The sequence below is a fragment of the Dermacentor albipictus genome, chromosome 2 (assembly GCF_038994185.2).
Source record: "Dermacentor albipictus isolate Rhodes 1998 colony chromosome 2, USDA_Dalb.pri_finalv2, whole genome shotgun sequence".
Classification (NCBI taxonomy): Eukaryota; Metazoa; Arthropoda; class Arachnida; order Ixodida; family Ixodidae; genus Dermacentor; species Dermacentor albipictus.
Window position 1 is genome coordinate 133,388,773 of NC_091822.1, and position 17,346 is coordinate 133,406,118.

The 17,346-nt window shown below is 45.8% G+C and overlaps 1 protein-coding gene across 2 annotated transcripts in view; it reads right to left on the reverse strand.

The window, feature by feature from the left end:
• Positions 1-17,346, reverse strand: part of LOC135917479 (uncharacterized) — a 58,278-nt gene that overhangs the window by 14,202 nt on the left and 26,730 nt on the right. The window contains exons 4-5 of one of the 2 annotated variants that reach the window (XM_065451048.1): positions 12,523-12,624; positions 5,621-5,685 (exon numbers count right to left, since the gene is read on the reverse strand). In XM_065451048.1, coding sequence (XP_065307120.1) covers positions 5,621-5,685; positions 12,523-12,624 — 167 coding nt within the window. The remainder of the gene's footprint in view (positions 1-5,620; positions 5,686-12,522; positions 12,625-17,346) is intronic. The other variant, XM_065451055.1, reaches the window with a different exon arrangement.

Below are 17,346 nucleotides of genomic sequence, written 5' to 3' on the forward strand. Positions count from 1 at the left end.
ACTGGGAGGTCTGCGTTAGGTATTTCATTGTCAATGTCCCAGATGACTCCTGTTATTGTGGCACCATTCGCTGGCACGATGGAGCGGACCTTGATGTTACCCAGTTGCGTTACATGTTGTAGTATGTTGAGCGCGCTCGGGTTCATAACATCGATTGCCAGGATGTTTCGCCTAGTGTTTATCCTGACATCCTTGATCTCGTTCGGCATGGTGTTTTCTAGATAGACGGAGTGTGCTTCCCTGTTTAGGATGCGTAGGTTGTCAGCAGCGTTCTGTGGCACAAACAGCATGGAGTGAGGCCATCGTTCAGGTGTAGTTTTCACGGTGTTCGAGTTGGACGCCGAAGATCCGTTGAGAATTCTTCGTCTGGCCTTGCGGTACTGGACAAGTCGAAAGCTATCTTCCGAGGAATCGTCTCCTGATGCGGAGTACAGCTCTGTGTCCTCGCTATCACTGGATGTATTTGCTCGCTTCCTGGAACTGATGTCTGCGGATGAACGGGCACCGTGAGGGTCCTCGGGGTGCTGTACATCCATCACCGTGATGTAGGGGGCGTAGACCCCACAAGTGCAGTGAGAAGTCCAGAAAAGCACAGAGACGGGCGAGATGTGTTCCACAAGAGAAGCATTTCGTCTTCCTCTTCATGAAGATAGTAAAATTGTTACATTGGTATATGTCGAGAATATATGGCCATGCTGGAATGACGACGTCTGTATGGCGACGACGGCTGCGTCAAAGACAATGGAATGCCTACAACAAAGTGATGACGATGCAACAACGACAACGGCATGAGAGGGACACTATAAGAACGACAAAGGCGACACTATCTTGACGAAGGACTGGTAAGGACCGATTGACGATGCTGGTATAACGATGATGGCTCGAATATGGGTGTGAGGAGAAGGATATGGCAATGCAGTGATAGCATCAGATTTAAGATGACATGAGGATGATATGACGATGATATGAAGATGGTACAACGATGACATGTCGAAGGAATGATCACAATGGCATTTAGGCGATTTATTGGCGACGACGGGATAACAAAGACGGCGTGTTAGTGTTGGCGCTCCTGTCTACCCTTACCCTTTCGCGCATCACTTGCTGATCGAGATCGACAAGGTTATTCAACTTTTATATATGAGATGACGAAAATGCGTTTTTAGTCACAGACCACTATCACTCATATCAAGTGTGGAATCTTTACCGCCTCGCTAACTTCTTAAAACGCAACTTGTGTATCACTCCTTCGCAGCACAGTTTCCGCAAATCGTACTCATGTGAAACGCAGCTAATAATGTTTAGTAAACGTAATTCCCGATCAATCTTCCCTAGTTGATTGCATGTTTCAAACTTACCGAAAGCATTTGAGAAGGTGTGCCACAAACTCCTACGCTACAAATGTGGTGTGCTTAACAAAGGCTCGAAACTTTTAATGCCGATTGCCTCCTTTCTTATTACCCGACCTCAGTTTGCATCTGCCAACAATGTTAATTGAGAGTTCTCTGCTGTGCACTCTGGTGTACCACAAGGGTGCGTTTTTGGTTTTGTACTTTTACTAATTTATATTAGTCGCTTGCATTCATGCCTTTACTGCAACGTTTGTTTATTTGCAGATGACTCCGTTATCTCTAGGAAAATAATACTCCTCGATGACAGTAACTAATTTCAGACACATTTCAATACTCTTTCTTCTTCGCGCAGAGATTGCAAAATAGATAAATGTCCAAATATTGCTCAGTTTGAACTTAATATCTCTGTATTACCGCCAGTATTATTGGGGTGCAAAGTGCGAATGATGTTCTTCGTATATATATATATATATATATATATATATATATATATATATATATATATATATATATATATATATATATATATATATATATATATATATATATATATATATCATGAATCTCAGCAGTCATACAATTAGAAATTGTGATTTGTTATAAGAGTACCATTTATTTTTCGTGCGCACATGTATGCAGCCTTCATGGAAAATATCTGGGCGTAGCCATGCTGTTGATTGAGCTCTTAGTGTATATTTCTTTCCAGAAGGTCTTACATAAATGAGCTTGATTTGAATTGAATCATTAAGAACTTAGAATTCAAGTGTATAGTTTCATTAACACATAAGTGAGGGTGCATAAAGGTTCCGATCCCCATTGTTGCCGTTTACAACAATTAGAGATGGGGAAGCGTCGCTATGCATAGAGCTTGAGTATAAAGTAGGTATTTTGGCAGATCTGCTGATAGCAATGATGTCATCGTCAATTATACCCCAATGCGTCTATTTTCGTCACGGCGCTACGTCACGAAGATGCAGTGTCGCTGTCACCGGCATTGATTTTCGCACCATAGGCAATCCCCCGCGGAGCTGGCGTGCCTACGCCTCAGTTGCTGCGGGGTTATCGCTGGTGCGTGTGTGGTTCACATGTTTATAAGGGAGGAAACGCAGTATCCTACGAGCTGCGTCCTTGTGGGTTACCTCGAAAGATACAAGGAGCTCAAGTTTTAATAAGTTTCTTTTGTTGAAAACCACCGTGAGCAATGGCCCACCTCATTAAATGGCTAACGTTGTATTCCGATACTATATAGCTCATCGATTACGCGGCAAATATTTCGTAGCAATTGCACTTGTATGTTGTTTGGCGTGACTTGCATTAGCCAAAAATGGTGTTTTCGATCGTTAGTAGAGTGCCATTACAATTTCCTGCCGCACTGCGGGAAATCTACATCAAGATTAGACTTGTTTGTAGGTGGAGTGTGCAGATACACTTCAAAGCATATCAGATTAGCATTGTAAACGGCCTAGCACACGTTCACAACGCAGGCTGCTTAATCACAGCTGTCTTAATTGCAGTGTGGTTCATAAGCAAGCCTAAAAGTGTTAAAAAGTTTACAAGCGTGAAAAAAAAATCTGCAGATTTCGTCATTCAAGCAAGCCCGAATGAAAGCGCGATTTCGGCGATTCTTTCCCATTGGAGCAGTAAACGCGCAGTATGATCCGGCGTCTGACTTGTCGTACCAGCAACCTCCCAAGCAATTTCTAAAAAAATGTTCTGACAAAATGCGTGCTCGAATCGGACGCCAGACGAACGGCCAATTTGTTAGAATTTTTTGTACGGATGACCAGAGCGATCGGACGGCCGTGGCCCACAGCCCAGATTGCGCGGGCCTGCACAGCTGGCATGATCGGACGATATACCTGGCCGGTCCCATCACCCAGACAAACAGATCGGTTTTATTGCCGCTCATAATGGTATAGGAATAGGATGCATCTTGTGTTTCACATGAAATAGTAATTCATAGAACGATACTATGTCCAATGTATACACCTGTTCCGTAAAGCATCACTCAGGGTCCCTATAACGTCAAACTATTCCAATCTGTTTTTACTTCGATTTGCTGCCGTCAAATTTACGTGCATGCTGACGCAAGCATCGTGCGGTGACCCGCAGCGTTGTCTGAACAGCCGAACGAAACACTCTTCTCGTTTATATGAGGTCTCTTTTGTTTGCTTTAAGAACGAATAACATTGCCTACTATGAGCGATTTATCTTATCCAATTGGCTGACAAGAGGCGAGGAGCACGCTCAAGTGGAGAGGGTTTTGATGGGGCCAAACCCACTGGATGAATATAGAAAATTCTATATTATCTATATTCTGAAAATAGATCATTGGATGAAGAGGCAGGTGCCTGCGTCTGCGATTGATCCGCGTTCATTTACTTAGCTTGCGGTGGCTTGCCTAAAATCGCGGCGTCGTGCAACGGACCGTTTAAACTGCCGCTAAAGCGGATCCTCAGCAAATAAGAGTTGGCAAAGCGACATCCTATAAGTGTAGAAAGGGCTCGATAACGTTATACAGCCACGCAAAAAGTTTTGTTAAGTGCAAATAAACCCATTCTCTCCGGCAGGTGCGAGTGGCCAGTGGCTGGGCGATCGGAGGCAGGTATCTTTCATGCCTTTCGGAACTGGAAAGCCTCCGTCTATTCACAAAAAAACTCAGTGTTTTTCGGCATATTAATACATCTTTAACGTGCACGCGTCACTTCTCGCCGTTTTGTGATGTCAGACAGGCTAAGTGGCGGTGGTCGAAAATTGTTTTTGACCGATCGCGGAGGGCTGATTGCAGAATTGGAATAGAACATTTTGGAATAGCTTTACGTTTATAGCGCCTCACTATACTAAAACACTGGCGTGATCAAGAGCAGGGATCCGACGGCATTTCGCCTCACAGACGAAAAGAAAAAGCGACCGTCTCTCAGCGAGGTGCCTCGGCTGGACTGAACGTAGTGAGCTTCGTTTGCTATTCATAGTGATGACACCAAGAAAATATATTTGTTTAAGCTCCCGTTTTGGTGTTGTCAAAAATAAGTGCACTATGTCGAGCTACGGTGAAATTGCAAGCTCCGTCGGCCATATCACAGAAGTGGTCGACGAGCTACGCCCATGCCGTCTTGATCTGCAGTATTTCGTCGGGGGTGAAATGCTAAAAGAGCCGTTTACCGTGCATTCGGTGCCCCTAAAAAACCGCAGCTAGTCAAGATTGTTCCGGAGGACCACACTACCAGATACCTGACAATGAAATCGTGGTTTTGGCACGTAAGACCCCAGAATAAGAACAAATAACAAAAATGGACTGCGAGGGTATTAAGCGGGGCCCGCGAATGTCAGCGAAGCATATATTCAGCGGTTCTATAGTACCAAGAATGTATCGACGGCGCCTACCGCTGTTTGCAAACATATCGCGCTATAACGTAGAGCTATTCAAAGCTGTTTCTAATCTATTTCTAAAATCAGCCCCCACTATTGATCAAATCTTCCTCAAGCCACCACCACTTCACCTGTCCGTCACGCGACGCCAAGAAACTGCCGAACAAAAGTGAATCTTCTACGGAATAGCTGGAGAGTGCCCCGTTCTGAAAGGAACAGAAGATGTCTATCTACTGATTACTCTGACAGTGGCTACTCGGGTCCTCCGGCAACCAGGAATTTATTTGCGTATAATAAACATTTTTGCGTGGCAGTATAATGTTGTCTAGCCCTTTCGGCACGTTTACAACATCGCTCTGCCAACTTTTCTTCCCTGAGAATTTTTAATTATCTGTTGCACTCAGCCACGATTTTCGACCGGCCACCGCAAGCTAAGGAAAGGGAATCGGGCTCATCGCAGACGCCGCCAACACTCTCATCATTCGGTTAACTACTTTCAATGCACTGGCTCGGTTACACCGAAAACCATTTTCCGTTGCACTCTTCTCGCCTCTTACCATAAGGAAAACCTATCAAGGTGCGCAATGCCGTTGGCACTGAAAGCAAATGAAAGTGACCTCCTATAAAGGAGAAGAACATTTGATTGGACCTTTCAATCAGTGCGGGTCAGTGCTCGATGCTTGCGTCGGCGGAAACGTAAATCTGATGACAGGAGATGGAATAAAATCAGAATAAACAAATTTTTACGTTATATGGCCCCAACTGAATGACGTGGATGCATTAGAAACGTAGCGTAAATGTTTACTTGAGAACGAGATGACTAAGTTAAATGCGTGCGTAATAAGTGCAATAAAATATGTCATGTGCTGTCCGACAGAGGGCACACGGTTTATACTTACTCTTTCATCAGTCACGTTGCAGTCCGGATTTGAGTCTTTGATTGGAGATTCAGTAGAGTCTGGACCTGGAAAAGTGAAGAATGCTAATAAGATTGTGAGGATACCGGGTCGACGTCAGGTGGCGTAGAGTCGCAGGGACGAGACGGTATGCAACTGTGTAGAGTAGCAGGCACGGGACGGTAGGCAACGGTGTGTGGCAAGGAGGGAGAACAAGGAAGGCGAGTGTGCACGGTCGGTATGCGGGGAGCGCGCGACAACGAACTGAGTGAGTAAAGTAATCGGCGCAGCAAGCGGCGTCCGGTGCGGTGGCACGGCACGTAGAGTGCGTGCGTGTGCGTGCGCCGAGGATTTCCCGAAATGAAGAACGTACTTGCCAAGATGAATAAGACTCGTTTGTTTCTCTTCCAGACAAAAAAGAAGAGGAAATTAAAAATGAGAAAGAAATCGTAACTTAGCAACCCCAGCAATTCGTGAAATCGACTTTTATTCGTAGCTTTTACACCACGTGAAGTACGGACCTTCACGACTCAAAATTCGCGCGGAGACATGCGCAGTGTACTGGAGAAAACCAAAATACACGTAATAACAATAAAAAAAACATCAGGAGCATTCCAACAGCTTTCATCGCCGAGCGCGAATCTGGAATGGGTGATCTGATAACCGCCGCGCGTAGAAGACAAGCGGTCTGCGAGTCAACAGTGAATCAGCAGTTTTGCTGCAATCAATACGCGTGTATAGGCCCAGTCGGGCTTCGAGAAAGCCGGTGCAGAATCTGCAAAAATCGGTCTGCCTAAATATAGGTCAATTTTTTGTCCGGTCGGGTTGTCGTGCGGCTACACCAGGAAGCTTATACAAGCAAAAATGTCTTTTTGTTTCCGCACTCGTCGTAAGCTCTCAAAAGTCGATTTTCATAGAACAAGGCAAGATTGCTAAATGGCGGTGATGGGCGCATGTTTCAGGATATGCAGACGCAGAACTGACGTCCCTAATATCGAGGAGCTTCAATGTACGCGTCCATTTGCACATATGTGCGCAGGTACCTGGTCGCGTTATGTTCACTGCCACACACATCCATTTCTTCTTTTATTTTTGCACAGGGGACGTGTTCAAGCCGAGTACCATACAGCCGAGCGACGCATGCCACTTGCTACTCCATCGATACCGGCAAATACTTACTCCATCGATACCGGCAAAAGCGCGTACCACCATAGCAGCAGTAGCGCACGCTTACTAAGCACTTTTTGACCACTTCGGCTGAAGCAAACGTCTGGCATTATCGTGTGTACTGGACTAGTCCAAACGCCGCGCGAAAACGATCTGCAGCATCCCTGAGAATGATGGGGTGCCGCGAACTGGGGCTGCACGAATCACACTGAAAATTTGAAAGCTGCTTACTGCGTGCCGTGTGGACAGACCGTTATCGCCTACAACAGTTATTGCGTATTCACCACGGCAGGGCTATCGGTTTAAAAACGCACCATGACTCTACCCGCCACATTTATAGTTAACGAATTAAAGTGGAGTTTTACTCCACTTTAATTAATTAAAGTGGAGTTTTATTTGTCATTATGAAGAATGCCGTAGTGAAGGTCCACTGATTAATTTTGACAACCTCAGGTTTTTTAACGCGCACCCAATGCACGCTACACGGGTGTGTTGACAGCGGAGCTTAGGCTAGTTTCCGGCGTTTCGTGATGTGTAGGCAAAAACGATGACGGTGTCAAGGGAGCTAAAATTGCTTAAGCATAAGGCAAATTCGTATCAGCGTTTGTGTCCCAGCTACGTTTGAGGCCAGATGCGTCCAAACCGGTGAAGGATGATAAATGATAGTTTGATTTGTTGCCATCTACGCAAACAACCACAGCGAGGCCATTGCGCCTTACCGACGACGGGCGAGAGCCTCGCCGTGGAATGTGCCGACGAGCTGCGCCATACAGACTAGGAACGGAACCTTTGTAGTCTCCGTATGCGTTCATCGCGGCACGTCAAAGAGAGATCCTGAAGAATTCACGATCGACGCCTTTGGGTGGACCCTCCCGGTGGACCCCAACTCCATCTTAATTGTGGGTGACTTTAACATCGATGTGTATCGTCACAGAGCCCATGGCCGCCTGTCATAGCGACCATAAAGCCATAATTACTGTGGTCACGAGATACATGTAAATACAAATAAACATAACGTGCATATACGTGTTATGTTGGTTTGTTGAATTATTTTATTCTCTTCATAGTTATATAAGGCCCAGCTGGTAATACACCTTCACAGAGTGGGATGACTCTGAATTTTTGTATATCACCTCCATCGAAATGCGCCTAGGAAACCTTCACTCTAATAGCGTTCAAATGCAACGTTAAAATCTGTTTTGTCCACGATATAGTGCGAAGCTATCACTTTAAAATCAGCATTCCTTTAAATCTTCGGCGCTAGCGTCCGTCATATCCAACAACCCTCGCATTGCAGCGGGAGGCCCCATTGAGTTTCGCTACCCTTCACAAAACCAACAGCAGAGCCATACGCTCATGAGATACACAAGGCAACAGCTATCGCTTTCAAAGTTTATGAAGTTTGCAGCACAGATTTGAAGCAATAATCAATCTTTTAGTGCAAGCCATAATGGTAACTCACAACGCCGTCATATCAGTTCGTTAACTTTTACCTTACCTTCATCAAATCTTATAAAGCCATAAGCGTGTGAAAACAACCAATCACCATGAAACGGCGGGTAAGAGATGGGTAATTATTCACTTTAAAAGCTTTTGCATTCAGAATTAGGTATTCGTACACGCGGAATAAACATAGCAAAACCTAGGCAAACAGGCCGAACAGTGTAGGGATAGCTGTCTTCGGGATATCGGTAGGCTCAACGAAGATTTGATGATAGGCTTTGATAAGGTCCATTTTACTTAAGATACGTGGAAGGAGATAGCTATCGTGGATCGTTTTAGCATTGAACGTCTGGTACTAGCCACACGGACGCCAGTCACCCGGTTCTCTCTTGAACACCATATGACGTGGGGGCCCAAGTGCTGGATGAAGGGGGAATAATACCCAGCTGGAGCATGTGCTCGAATTCATGTTCAGCAATGGCCACACGTTCACCGAAGAGGCGGCGTGAACGAGCTGCAACGGGTGGACTGCGGCAAGCGCAGCTGAAAGAGCTCTTTCCGACAGCAGATCTTACCAAAGCAATTCTACAACGCAGCCGATCAAGAAACAGGGCAACTGCCTACTACCCGCAGACGAACGGCCGTACGGAGAGACTGGACATGCCCTTGCCGATATTCGTCGAAGTCGAACACATAATGTGGGATGTCGTCCTTCCATAAGTAACTTTCGTTTACAACACGGCGGTGCACCAAACAACGCACATGAGGCTCTTCAAGCTGCTCTACGGAAGAAACCCAGCGACGACTCTCGACGCCATGCTAACACACGTCACAGAGCAAGCCAACCACGACGTCTGCCTATTTCCAAAGCGCCCAACAAGCCCGACAGCTCGCTCGCCTGCGCAACAAGAACCAGCAAAGGAGAAACAGTCGGCATTAAAGTCATCGACGACGATACGTGGTGAACCAGCATGGCGACCGTGTTTTGGTTTCGACCCCAATACAACTCCGAGGACTTAGAAACTTTTGCCACGCTATTTCGAACCTTACAAGATAATCCGACGTATTGGCGCACTAAAATATGAGGTCATGCCAGACGGCACGTCGCAACCACAGCGGCGCCGCACACGACCTGATGTCATCCATGTGAGGCGTCTTAAGGCTTTCGACGCCCGCTGACGAACATCCAGACTTTGTTTCTTTGTTGTTTTTTCTTTACTATGGAAGTTTTGTTTTTCGCTCTTGTATTTGTTTGCAGCATCGGGAAATGCATTTTAAAAGGGAAAAATTGACACATGTACAAGCCTTTGTCCGTAAAGTTTCGAGATTGATTTATTTTCTTCTCTAGAAATGACTCCCCAGCACAAATGTTGGTGCGTATGTGCAGTGCCATCTTTTCGGGCTAACCGGAGCTATTTATGTTAATTGCTTTGGCAGCCGCTAGATGGCGCTACATGCAGAAAAATACGTTGTCACTAGTGCGCATTCTACTGTGAGTGAATGTGGAGAGATGGACACCCACCTCGGACAGCGTGTAAACATACGATTCTGTGTGAAGCTTGGCAAGACAGCCCCACAGACGTATGAGCTCCTTCGTGACGCTTACGGCAAAGAGACAATATCGCGGGCGCGATTTTTCGAGTGGCACAGGAGGTTAGTTTCGGGGAGAACGTCGGTGGAAGACGACACAAGGCAGGGGCGTCCTGCAAGCTCACGGAATGAAAACAACGTAGCTCGGATCAGGGAGATCGTACAGCAAGACAGCACCATTACAGTCCGCATGCTAGCAGATGCTCTCGGCATTAGTAAGACAACATGCCACCAAATTTTGCCTGAGAACTTGGGAAACGAAAGCTGAATGCCAGACTTGTGCCACACTCCCTCACACAGGATCAGAAGGACACGTGGGCATCCGTGAGCGCCGATTTGCTCTCCGAGGCAAGGAAGGATGCTGCATTTGTCCACAGCATCATTGCTGAAGACGAAACATGGTGTTTTCAATATGATCCTCAAACAAAGAGGCAGAGCGCCGAATGGCGGTCCACAAGTTCTGCTGCGTCTAGAAAGGTGCGGCGACAGAAGACCAAAACAAAGACGATGCTGATAGTTTTTTTTCGATGCCAGAGGTATCGTACACCACGAGTTCGTCCCACAAGGGCAGACGGTGAATCAGGGGCTTTATATCCGCGTGCTCCAAAACATGCGTGATGCACTGTGACGCCGTCGCCCTGACTTATGGGCATCTGGACAATGAAGCCTTCTCCACGATAACTCCAGGCCGTACACTGCTGTCAACGTGACAAAATTTCTCGCCAAGCACAGCATTACTGTACTTCCCCACCCGCCATACTCGCCCGACCTCGCCCCATGCGATTTTTCCTGTTTCCTCGTGTGAAGAGAGCCCTAAAAGGTCGCTGGATGGGGAAGGTGGAGGCCATTCAAGACGCCACGACAAAGGAGCTGACAGCCCTGCCAAAAGAAGCGTTTTCCAACTGTTTTCAAGGCCTCAAGAAGCGTCGGAAGCTATGTATAGACTGCAAGGGAGACTATTTCGAAGGGGTGCTGCACAAATGATTTCAATGTTAAACGCATTTTTTTATTGGACTCAGTCTCGGAAGTTTACGGAGAAAGGTTTTTATTTCTCCGCTTCTTATTGGCTAGCAAATGTTAAACGTTGTCGTTCGGCGGAGGCCGCGCCTGCAGTTTTTAGTGGCTCAGTCACAGACTGGCACTCTTGTTTTTTGCGCAGCACTTAGTTTCACCTCCTGACATGACCGGGGCGAAATTGAAAATAAATAAGAAAAAAATAGAAAAAATAGTACGCTACATAATTCATGGATTCCATTATAGATACATAACAGCATAACTTTAGTTACAAGTTGAGTTACTAAAGTGTCTGCAACAATTAAAGTGAATTAGAAATCCCTACTTCGTGAGACGACTGGAGCCGAGATAAAAAGAAATCGGAAAAACTAGAAAAAGTTAGAAGAGTACAAACTTCAAGGGCTTTGTTGTAGATACATCACAGCATACGTTTAGTTATAAGTTGAGTTACTGAAGTGTCTGGAATAATTAGAATTAATTCGAAATCACTGATTACCGGAACAAACTTCAAAATAAATGTGAAAAAAAATACAATATAAGATTCATGGGTTTCATTATAGATACGATATCAGAGCATAAGTTTAGTTACAGGTTGAGTTTCTGAATTGCACGAATTAATTAGAATTAATTAGAAATCACTACCTCGTGAAACGACTGGAGACGAAAGTCAAAGTAAATAAAGAAACTGCAGAAATTGTACAGTACAAAACTTCTGGGTTTCATTATAGATACATCACAGCATATCTTTTGTTACAATTTATAATACTGAAGTGTCTGGAATAATTTGAAGTACTTAGAAATCACTGATAACCGAATATCAAAGTACCAAATCGTAGATTTTAGAGACCCGGCATGTGTGCACGACTGCGCGACGAAATTCCTGGATACCCGGAAGTAGAGAGCGGAAATAATGACGTCACTACTGACGTCAGACACAAGAAGGTGGTATTATATTTAACCGGCTAATTATTGAAAAAGAGTTGCTTGGCATAGACTGACCATCTTCCTTGTAGAGCGGATGCGACGTCACTCCCTAGTCTCTCGCTTGTCTCCGAGCGTGCAGCTGCTTGCTCGCTCGCTCGCTTGCTCGCAACAGCTGCCCGCGCTCTTGTTACTGTTCTGATGTCAGCACGGAGAGGGCGCGTAAGGTGCGCTTCATGCGCCACGGGCTACGGGGCTACGCCCAACCAGGTGGCGCGCGCTGCACTTCCTCCTCGAAGTAGTAAAGGCAAGGCACAGAAGGCCAGGACTCAAGAAGAAGAACAGAAACGACAGCACCGGCGCTTGTGTTCGTTTGTGTTCTTCTTCTTGAGTCCTGGTCTTCTGCGCCTTGCCTTTACTACTCCAAGCATGAACCAACTAGCCCAAGCAAGAGTTTTACTTGAGCATACTTCCTCCTCGCCTTCCCTAGCTCCTCACCCGCATATCCTGTCAGGTAAAAGACGTTCGCTCACTTGATCCTGGGAGTTCGGTTCGTACGTTGCGTTAGCCTAAAGTTAACCTAGAGAGCACCAACCCTGAGGTGCGAGTGCCGCTAAGAGACACCTATGTCAAAGATGAGGGTCGCCTACCATTTTTGTTTTTATAGACAGTAGACATGAACTGCCCGTGGATGGCCTTGCATTGACATAATCCGTGCGTCGCCCGGTCCTGGAACAAGAAAACTAGCCCGGTATTGCATGGCACCACACCTGAATTACCTTCTGGCTGTCCTCCCGGACTACGAGATGCTTGACTTGATGGAGACGGTGGCTGGGAGAAGGTTTCGGCGCTTTCAACAGAGTCATGGACGCCTGCGAGAAAGAAATATGGAGGCCATTTAATTTGGCCACCATAGCCGTAGCTGGGACTAAGTGGGATTAGTCACTGGAAGTATTTGTAATAGAAGCGCCATCAGTACGATTGTCATCTTCGCCATACTATTTTCTGTTCAATGCAAGACGAAGGCCTCTCACGCCGATCTCCCTCGACTAGTTAGGCTGTGGTTTATGGCCCAGCTGCCAACTGCGAAAAGCAACGTGCCGATACCCTTGAAAGCGTATTGGCGGCATTTTCTCCTTATGAATTTGGCAGTCATGTGGCTCTTACGCCTGATTAAAAACGCAAGCGTAATCCAATAACTTCCACGGAACATGTCTTGTAATGGACCTCTCCCTTCATAGACCCGGAGGTAAACCTACAGTTTCGACACAGTATAAGCACGTAACTATGACCCGCGCATACAAGCGTCCTGTGAGAATGATTTTATGGGTTGGGTGATCTTGCACGAGTAAAAGTTGCATAAATAAACATATGTCGCTCACAGCCAATTCCTGTGTAGAATTTATATGATTCCTGTGTCTATTCTTCTGTCGCCTTTGCCTTTTGTTAAAACTTGTTTTTTGTCACTATGTGCGTCATCAGCAGTCGTGCAGGTTATGCGTTTCGAACGTAATACCTGGAAATAATCTATTGTCCATACCGAAACAAACTTATGGTCAAAGGTTTCAGGATTCAATGTCACTATTAGAGCACTGCACGGGCCTGATTTATGCTGGATTTATGCGCCTGGGCTCGGGCTTTATGAAGCCCGAGCCGAGCTAACGCCCGTGATCGAGCCCTCGCCCGTGATACTAAGTCCTTGCCCTACTCAAGCCCGGGCCCGGGCCCATGGTTCCAAGCCCGGGCTCGTCTCAAGCCCCTGTTACAAAATCCGGGCCCGACGAATGCCCGGGCGTTCAATACTAAGCTTAGCCTGGGCTCGTGTGTGCGTGACCAGGCCCGGCCTGGAAGCAAAAAAAAATATGTGCCTTTTTACTTACAGCTTGTACCTCATCTGTAGGTCAGCCTCACTTTCTTGAGGTCTAATTGCCTGCAGCGTATAAGCAGTAAAAGACCGAAATCTTTGTTTTTTCCATGGCAACATCAGGGATCTGGCCCATTGCCTGTGGTATTATTTTTCCGCTTGTGCGCATCCATTTCTCTTGATAGCTCGATTTAATCTTATGAGGTCACTTAGCGTGCGAATATATATATATATATATATATATATATATTGATATGCCTTGATGATATTGCCTTGCTTAGCAACTCAGGGGACCAATTGCAATGCATGCTCACTGACCTGTAGAGGCAAAGCAGAAGGGTGGGTCTACAAATTAATCGGCAGAAAACTAAAGTAATGTTTCACAGTCTCGGAAGAGAACAGCAATTTACTATAGGTAGCGAGGCACTGGAAGTGGTAAGGGAATAGATCTACTTAGGGCAGGTAGTGAGGGCGTATCCGGATCATGAGACGGAAATAATCAGAAGAATAAGAATGGGCTGGGGTGCGTTTGCAGGCATTCTCAGATCATGAACAGCAGGCTGCCAGTATCCCTCAAGAGAAAAGTGTATAATAGCTGTGTCTTACCAGTACTCACCTACGGGGCAGAAACCTGGAGGCTTATGAAAAGAGTTCTACTCAAATTGAGGACGACGCAACGAGCTATGGAAAGAAGAATGGTAGGTGTAACGTTAAGGGATAAGAAAAGAGCAGATTGGGTGAGGGAACAAACGCGAGTTAATGACATCTTAGTTGAAATCAAGAAAAAGAAATGGGCATGGGCAGGACAATAATGAGGTGGGAAGATTACCGATGCTCATTAAGGTTACGGACTGGATTCCAAGGGAAGGGAAGCGTAGCAGGGGGCGGCAGAAAGTTAGGTGGGCGGATGAGATTAAGAGGTTTGCAGGGACGACATGGCCACAATTAGTACATGACCGGGGTTGTTGGAGAAGTATGGGAGAGGCCTTTGTCCTGCAGTGGGCGTAACCAGGCTGATGATGATGATGATGATGATGATGATATATACACACACAACCATACAAACTCACGATCAGGCAGCGCAAAATTAACGCACAAGTAGAAAGAGGCACCCCTTGCGTTGTAATAGTACAATCGAAAGAGCAGAAACAGGGAAATGGCTTGAATGGCAGCTTTTATTTATTTTTCCTTGCGCGGAAACAATGTTCGCTCTTGTGAAAAAAAAAATACAACTTGATCAGTTTTTCTATTTTCTTTGCTGAGATATTCAAGAGCCAGCTCTTTGCACGTGTCCCTTCAGCTTGGCACAGAATGCCTTGGATCATGCAATGAATAATGTTCGCGTGTGCCCGAAGGCACCAACTTCGGCCCTTTATTGAGCGGGCCCGAGCCCGGCTCAGGCCCGACGAAGAACGCCTCGGACGGCCCGGGCCCCTGGAGTGCTCTAGTCACTATGGTCGTAGATGCTTAGCGGGGAAGAAGAAGTCTCGTCTTGTCTTGTTTTTACATACAGACTAATACCCACTACGGGGGATTGGCCAGAAGTCAGGCGGTTTCGAGTACGTTTATAAACAATAAAACAAAATCGCAATGTACATAGCAGAGCATGGTTAAAACAAACTATAATTTAGAAATTAGAAAAAAATACTACTAGAAATATTGAGATAAAATAATTTAACATAACGAAGTGAAACACGGTACTCTTCTTGTGCGTCCAATGAAACGGTAAACTGCGTGAAAAGCATCCCTGTGTCTGGATCCCAGTGAAGTCACCCCAAAAGAAAGAACAGTTGGCGAGATTAGCGATAGCACAAGTTGAAGAAAAAAAATTTCTAAGAGTATTCCTTGTGTTTAAATTTCGAATCACGAGAGAAAAAAGTTACAGTGACGATTCACGTCGTGGTTACGCGCAAAGGTATGCACGCCAGGAACATGCACAGCGAGCCCAGCGGCCCCGAAGTACCAACGGAAAGGAGGCGAACGCGGCGATTCTCTTCATCTCGAGGTGCCTTCCTCCTCCGGCGCTCGCTTCCCTCCTAGCGACAAACATATTTTAGCCAATGTCACAGACGTAGCATCTGCGGTAAACATGATTGGCAAACACGGCAAACAAAGATTGTGGTATTCTGAAAACAATGTTAGAATACATCGTCGGCGCTGTGCGTGTTTCAATACCTTTTTTTCTTAGTGCATGCTGAGCACCCCACTCAAACGTGCATAACAAACGTTCATATTCTAGAACGCCTAAACGGTGGCGATGCCAACTGAAAATGAGTATAAAGAAAAGTTTTGTGTTGGCAAAGGCTTCTCGGATGTAGGCGTCAGTACGCTACGTGATCATATATAAAATCTATAAGCAGATAAGAGAAAACAAACAAGTAAGAGAAAGTGGCACACCTCGGAATGGTGTTTTACTAATCAGTTCTGGTACGTGCGTGCGATACAGTCATATATACACGAGCCTATCAAGTAAACAGCCAGTAAAAGCACAGGGCACAGATAAATGTTTCAACCAGATACCCGCCCAAGCACTGAAGATCATCTGGACGCTTCGTTGCGAAAATTCTTAAGAAACCTGGTGCCATGGAGACCATCAATGACGCAAGAAATGGAACACCTGATCACAATGCTAAAAAGGCACAAAGGAAGTAACACATTTTCCGTTAGCAGACTTTGTGATCATCCGTTTATTCTTTAGCAATATCACAATCGTTAAGTTTTTCATGTTGGCAGCAACCTGGAAGCGTTGGGGAACTGAGGCGCATAATTTCTGGAGGAATTTCCTGTGGCGAACAGCCATGGCACTTTCGATCATTAATAGATATTTGAATGGAAAGAAAGGCTTCTGAAGTGCAGTCAGCATGTATCTGCCCTGCAAGTATCCACCATAATGATAGCTCTTGCTATAAGCTGTGAAAGAGACTGATCGACACTATCAAATGCAGCCCGTTATTGCACGGACCAAAACGAAATTCGTAACAATCTTGTATTCTGGACCACCACAGGGCAACTGGTATATATCACTCTTTATACAACGCTTATAAACGATTTGTGGATGCGAAAAATAGGCCCAGCGGTATGTTTCACAAGGTGCAACATCGATTGACATGGTCCCAATATAATAGAAAATGGAGCGATAGGTTGTTATCGTCGCGATTACCGTGGCGAGCTCATGGGGGGTGAAGGTTACAAGTGTGGCGCACACAGATGAGTTGCAATGAAAGGATGACAGTATTGGTATTGGTAAGCAGCGTACTTGTGTGCAGTCAAGTCTCATATCTCGGGAAAACACGTTGTGCCCTATGGCGATAAGTTCAAGCGCTAACCATGGTGATATATAACAACATAGGAAGACACGCTGAAATATGTCAGCGCATTTAAAGGTCAGCGAGGCATGTCCGAGTTGCGAGTGTATATCAGCAACGTATGTCGGTGCCGGTCTAGTTCTAATCTAAAGTTCGCACTGCTCCGAGAAACTTCGAACGACGGCTTTTTCTTTCGCTAAGCAGATTCCATAATTGATTTTGAAATGTTGTGCTAATCTGTTGGAATACCTTTTTCATGGTTGCTGGTTGGCGTGGTGGAAAGGGGTGGGGGTATTTTTCAGTGCAGATCGTCTAGTAGGTCTTAGTTGCGGGATTAAACGTATGCCGACTGCGTAAGTGACCTTCATCATTCGTGGCGCTGCGCTAGGGTGGAGTGCAGGTTCGAATGAAGCGTTGCATTTGGA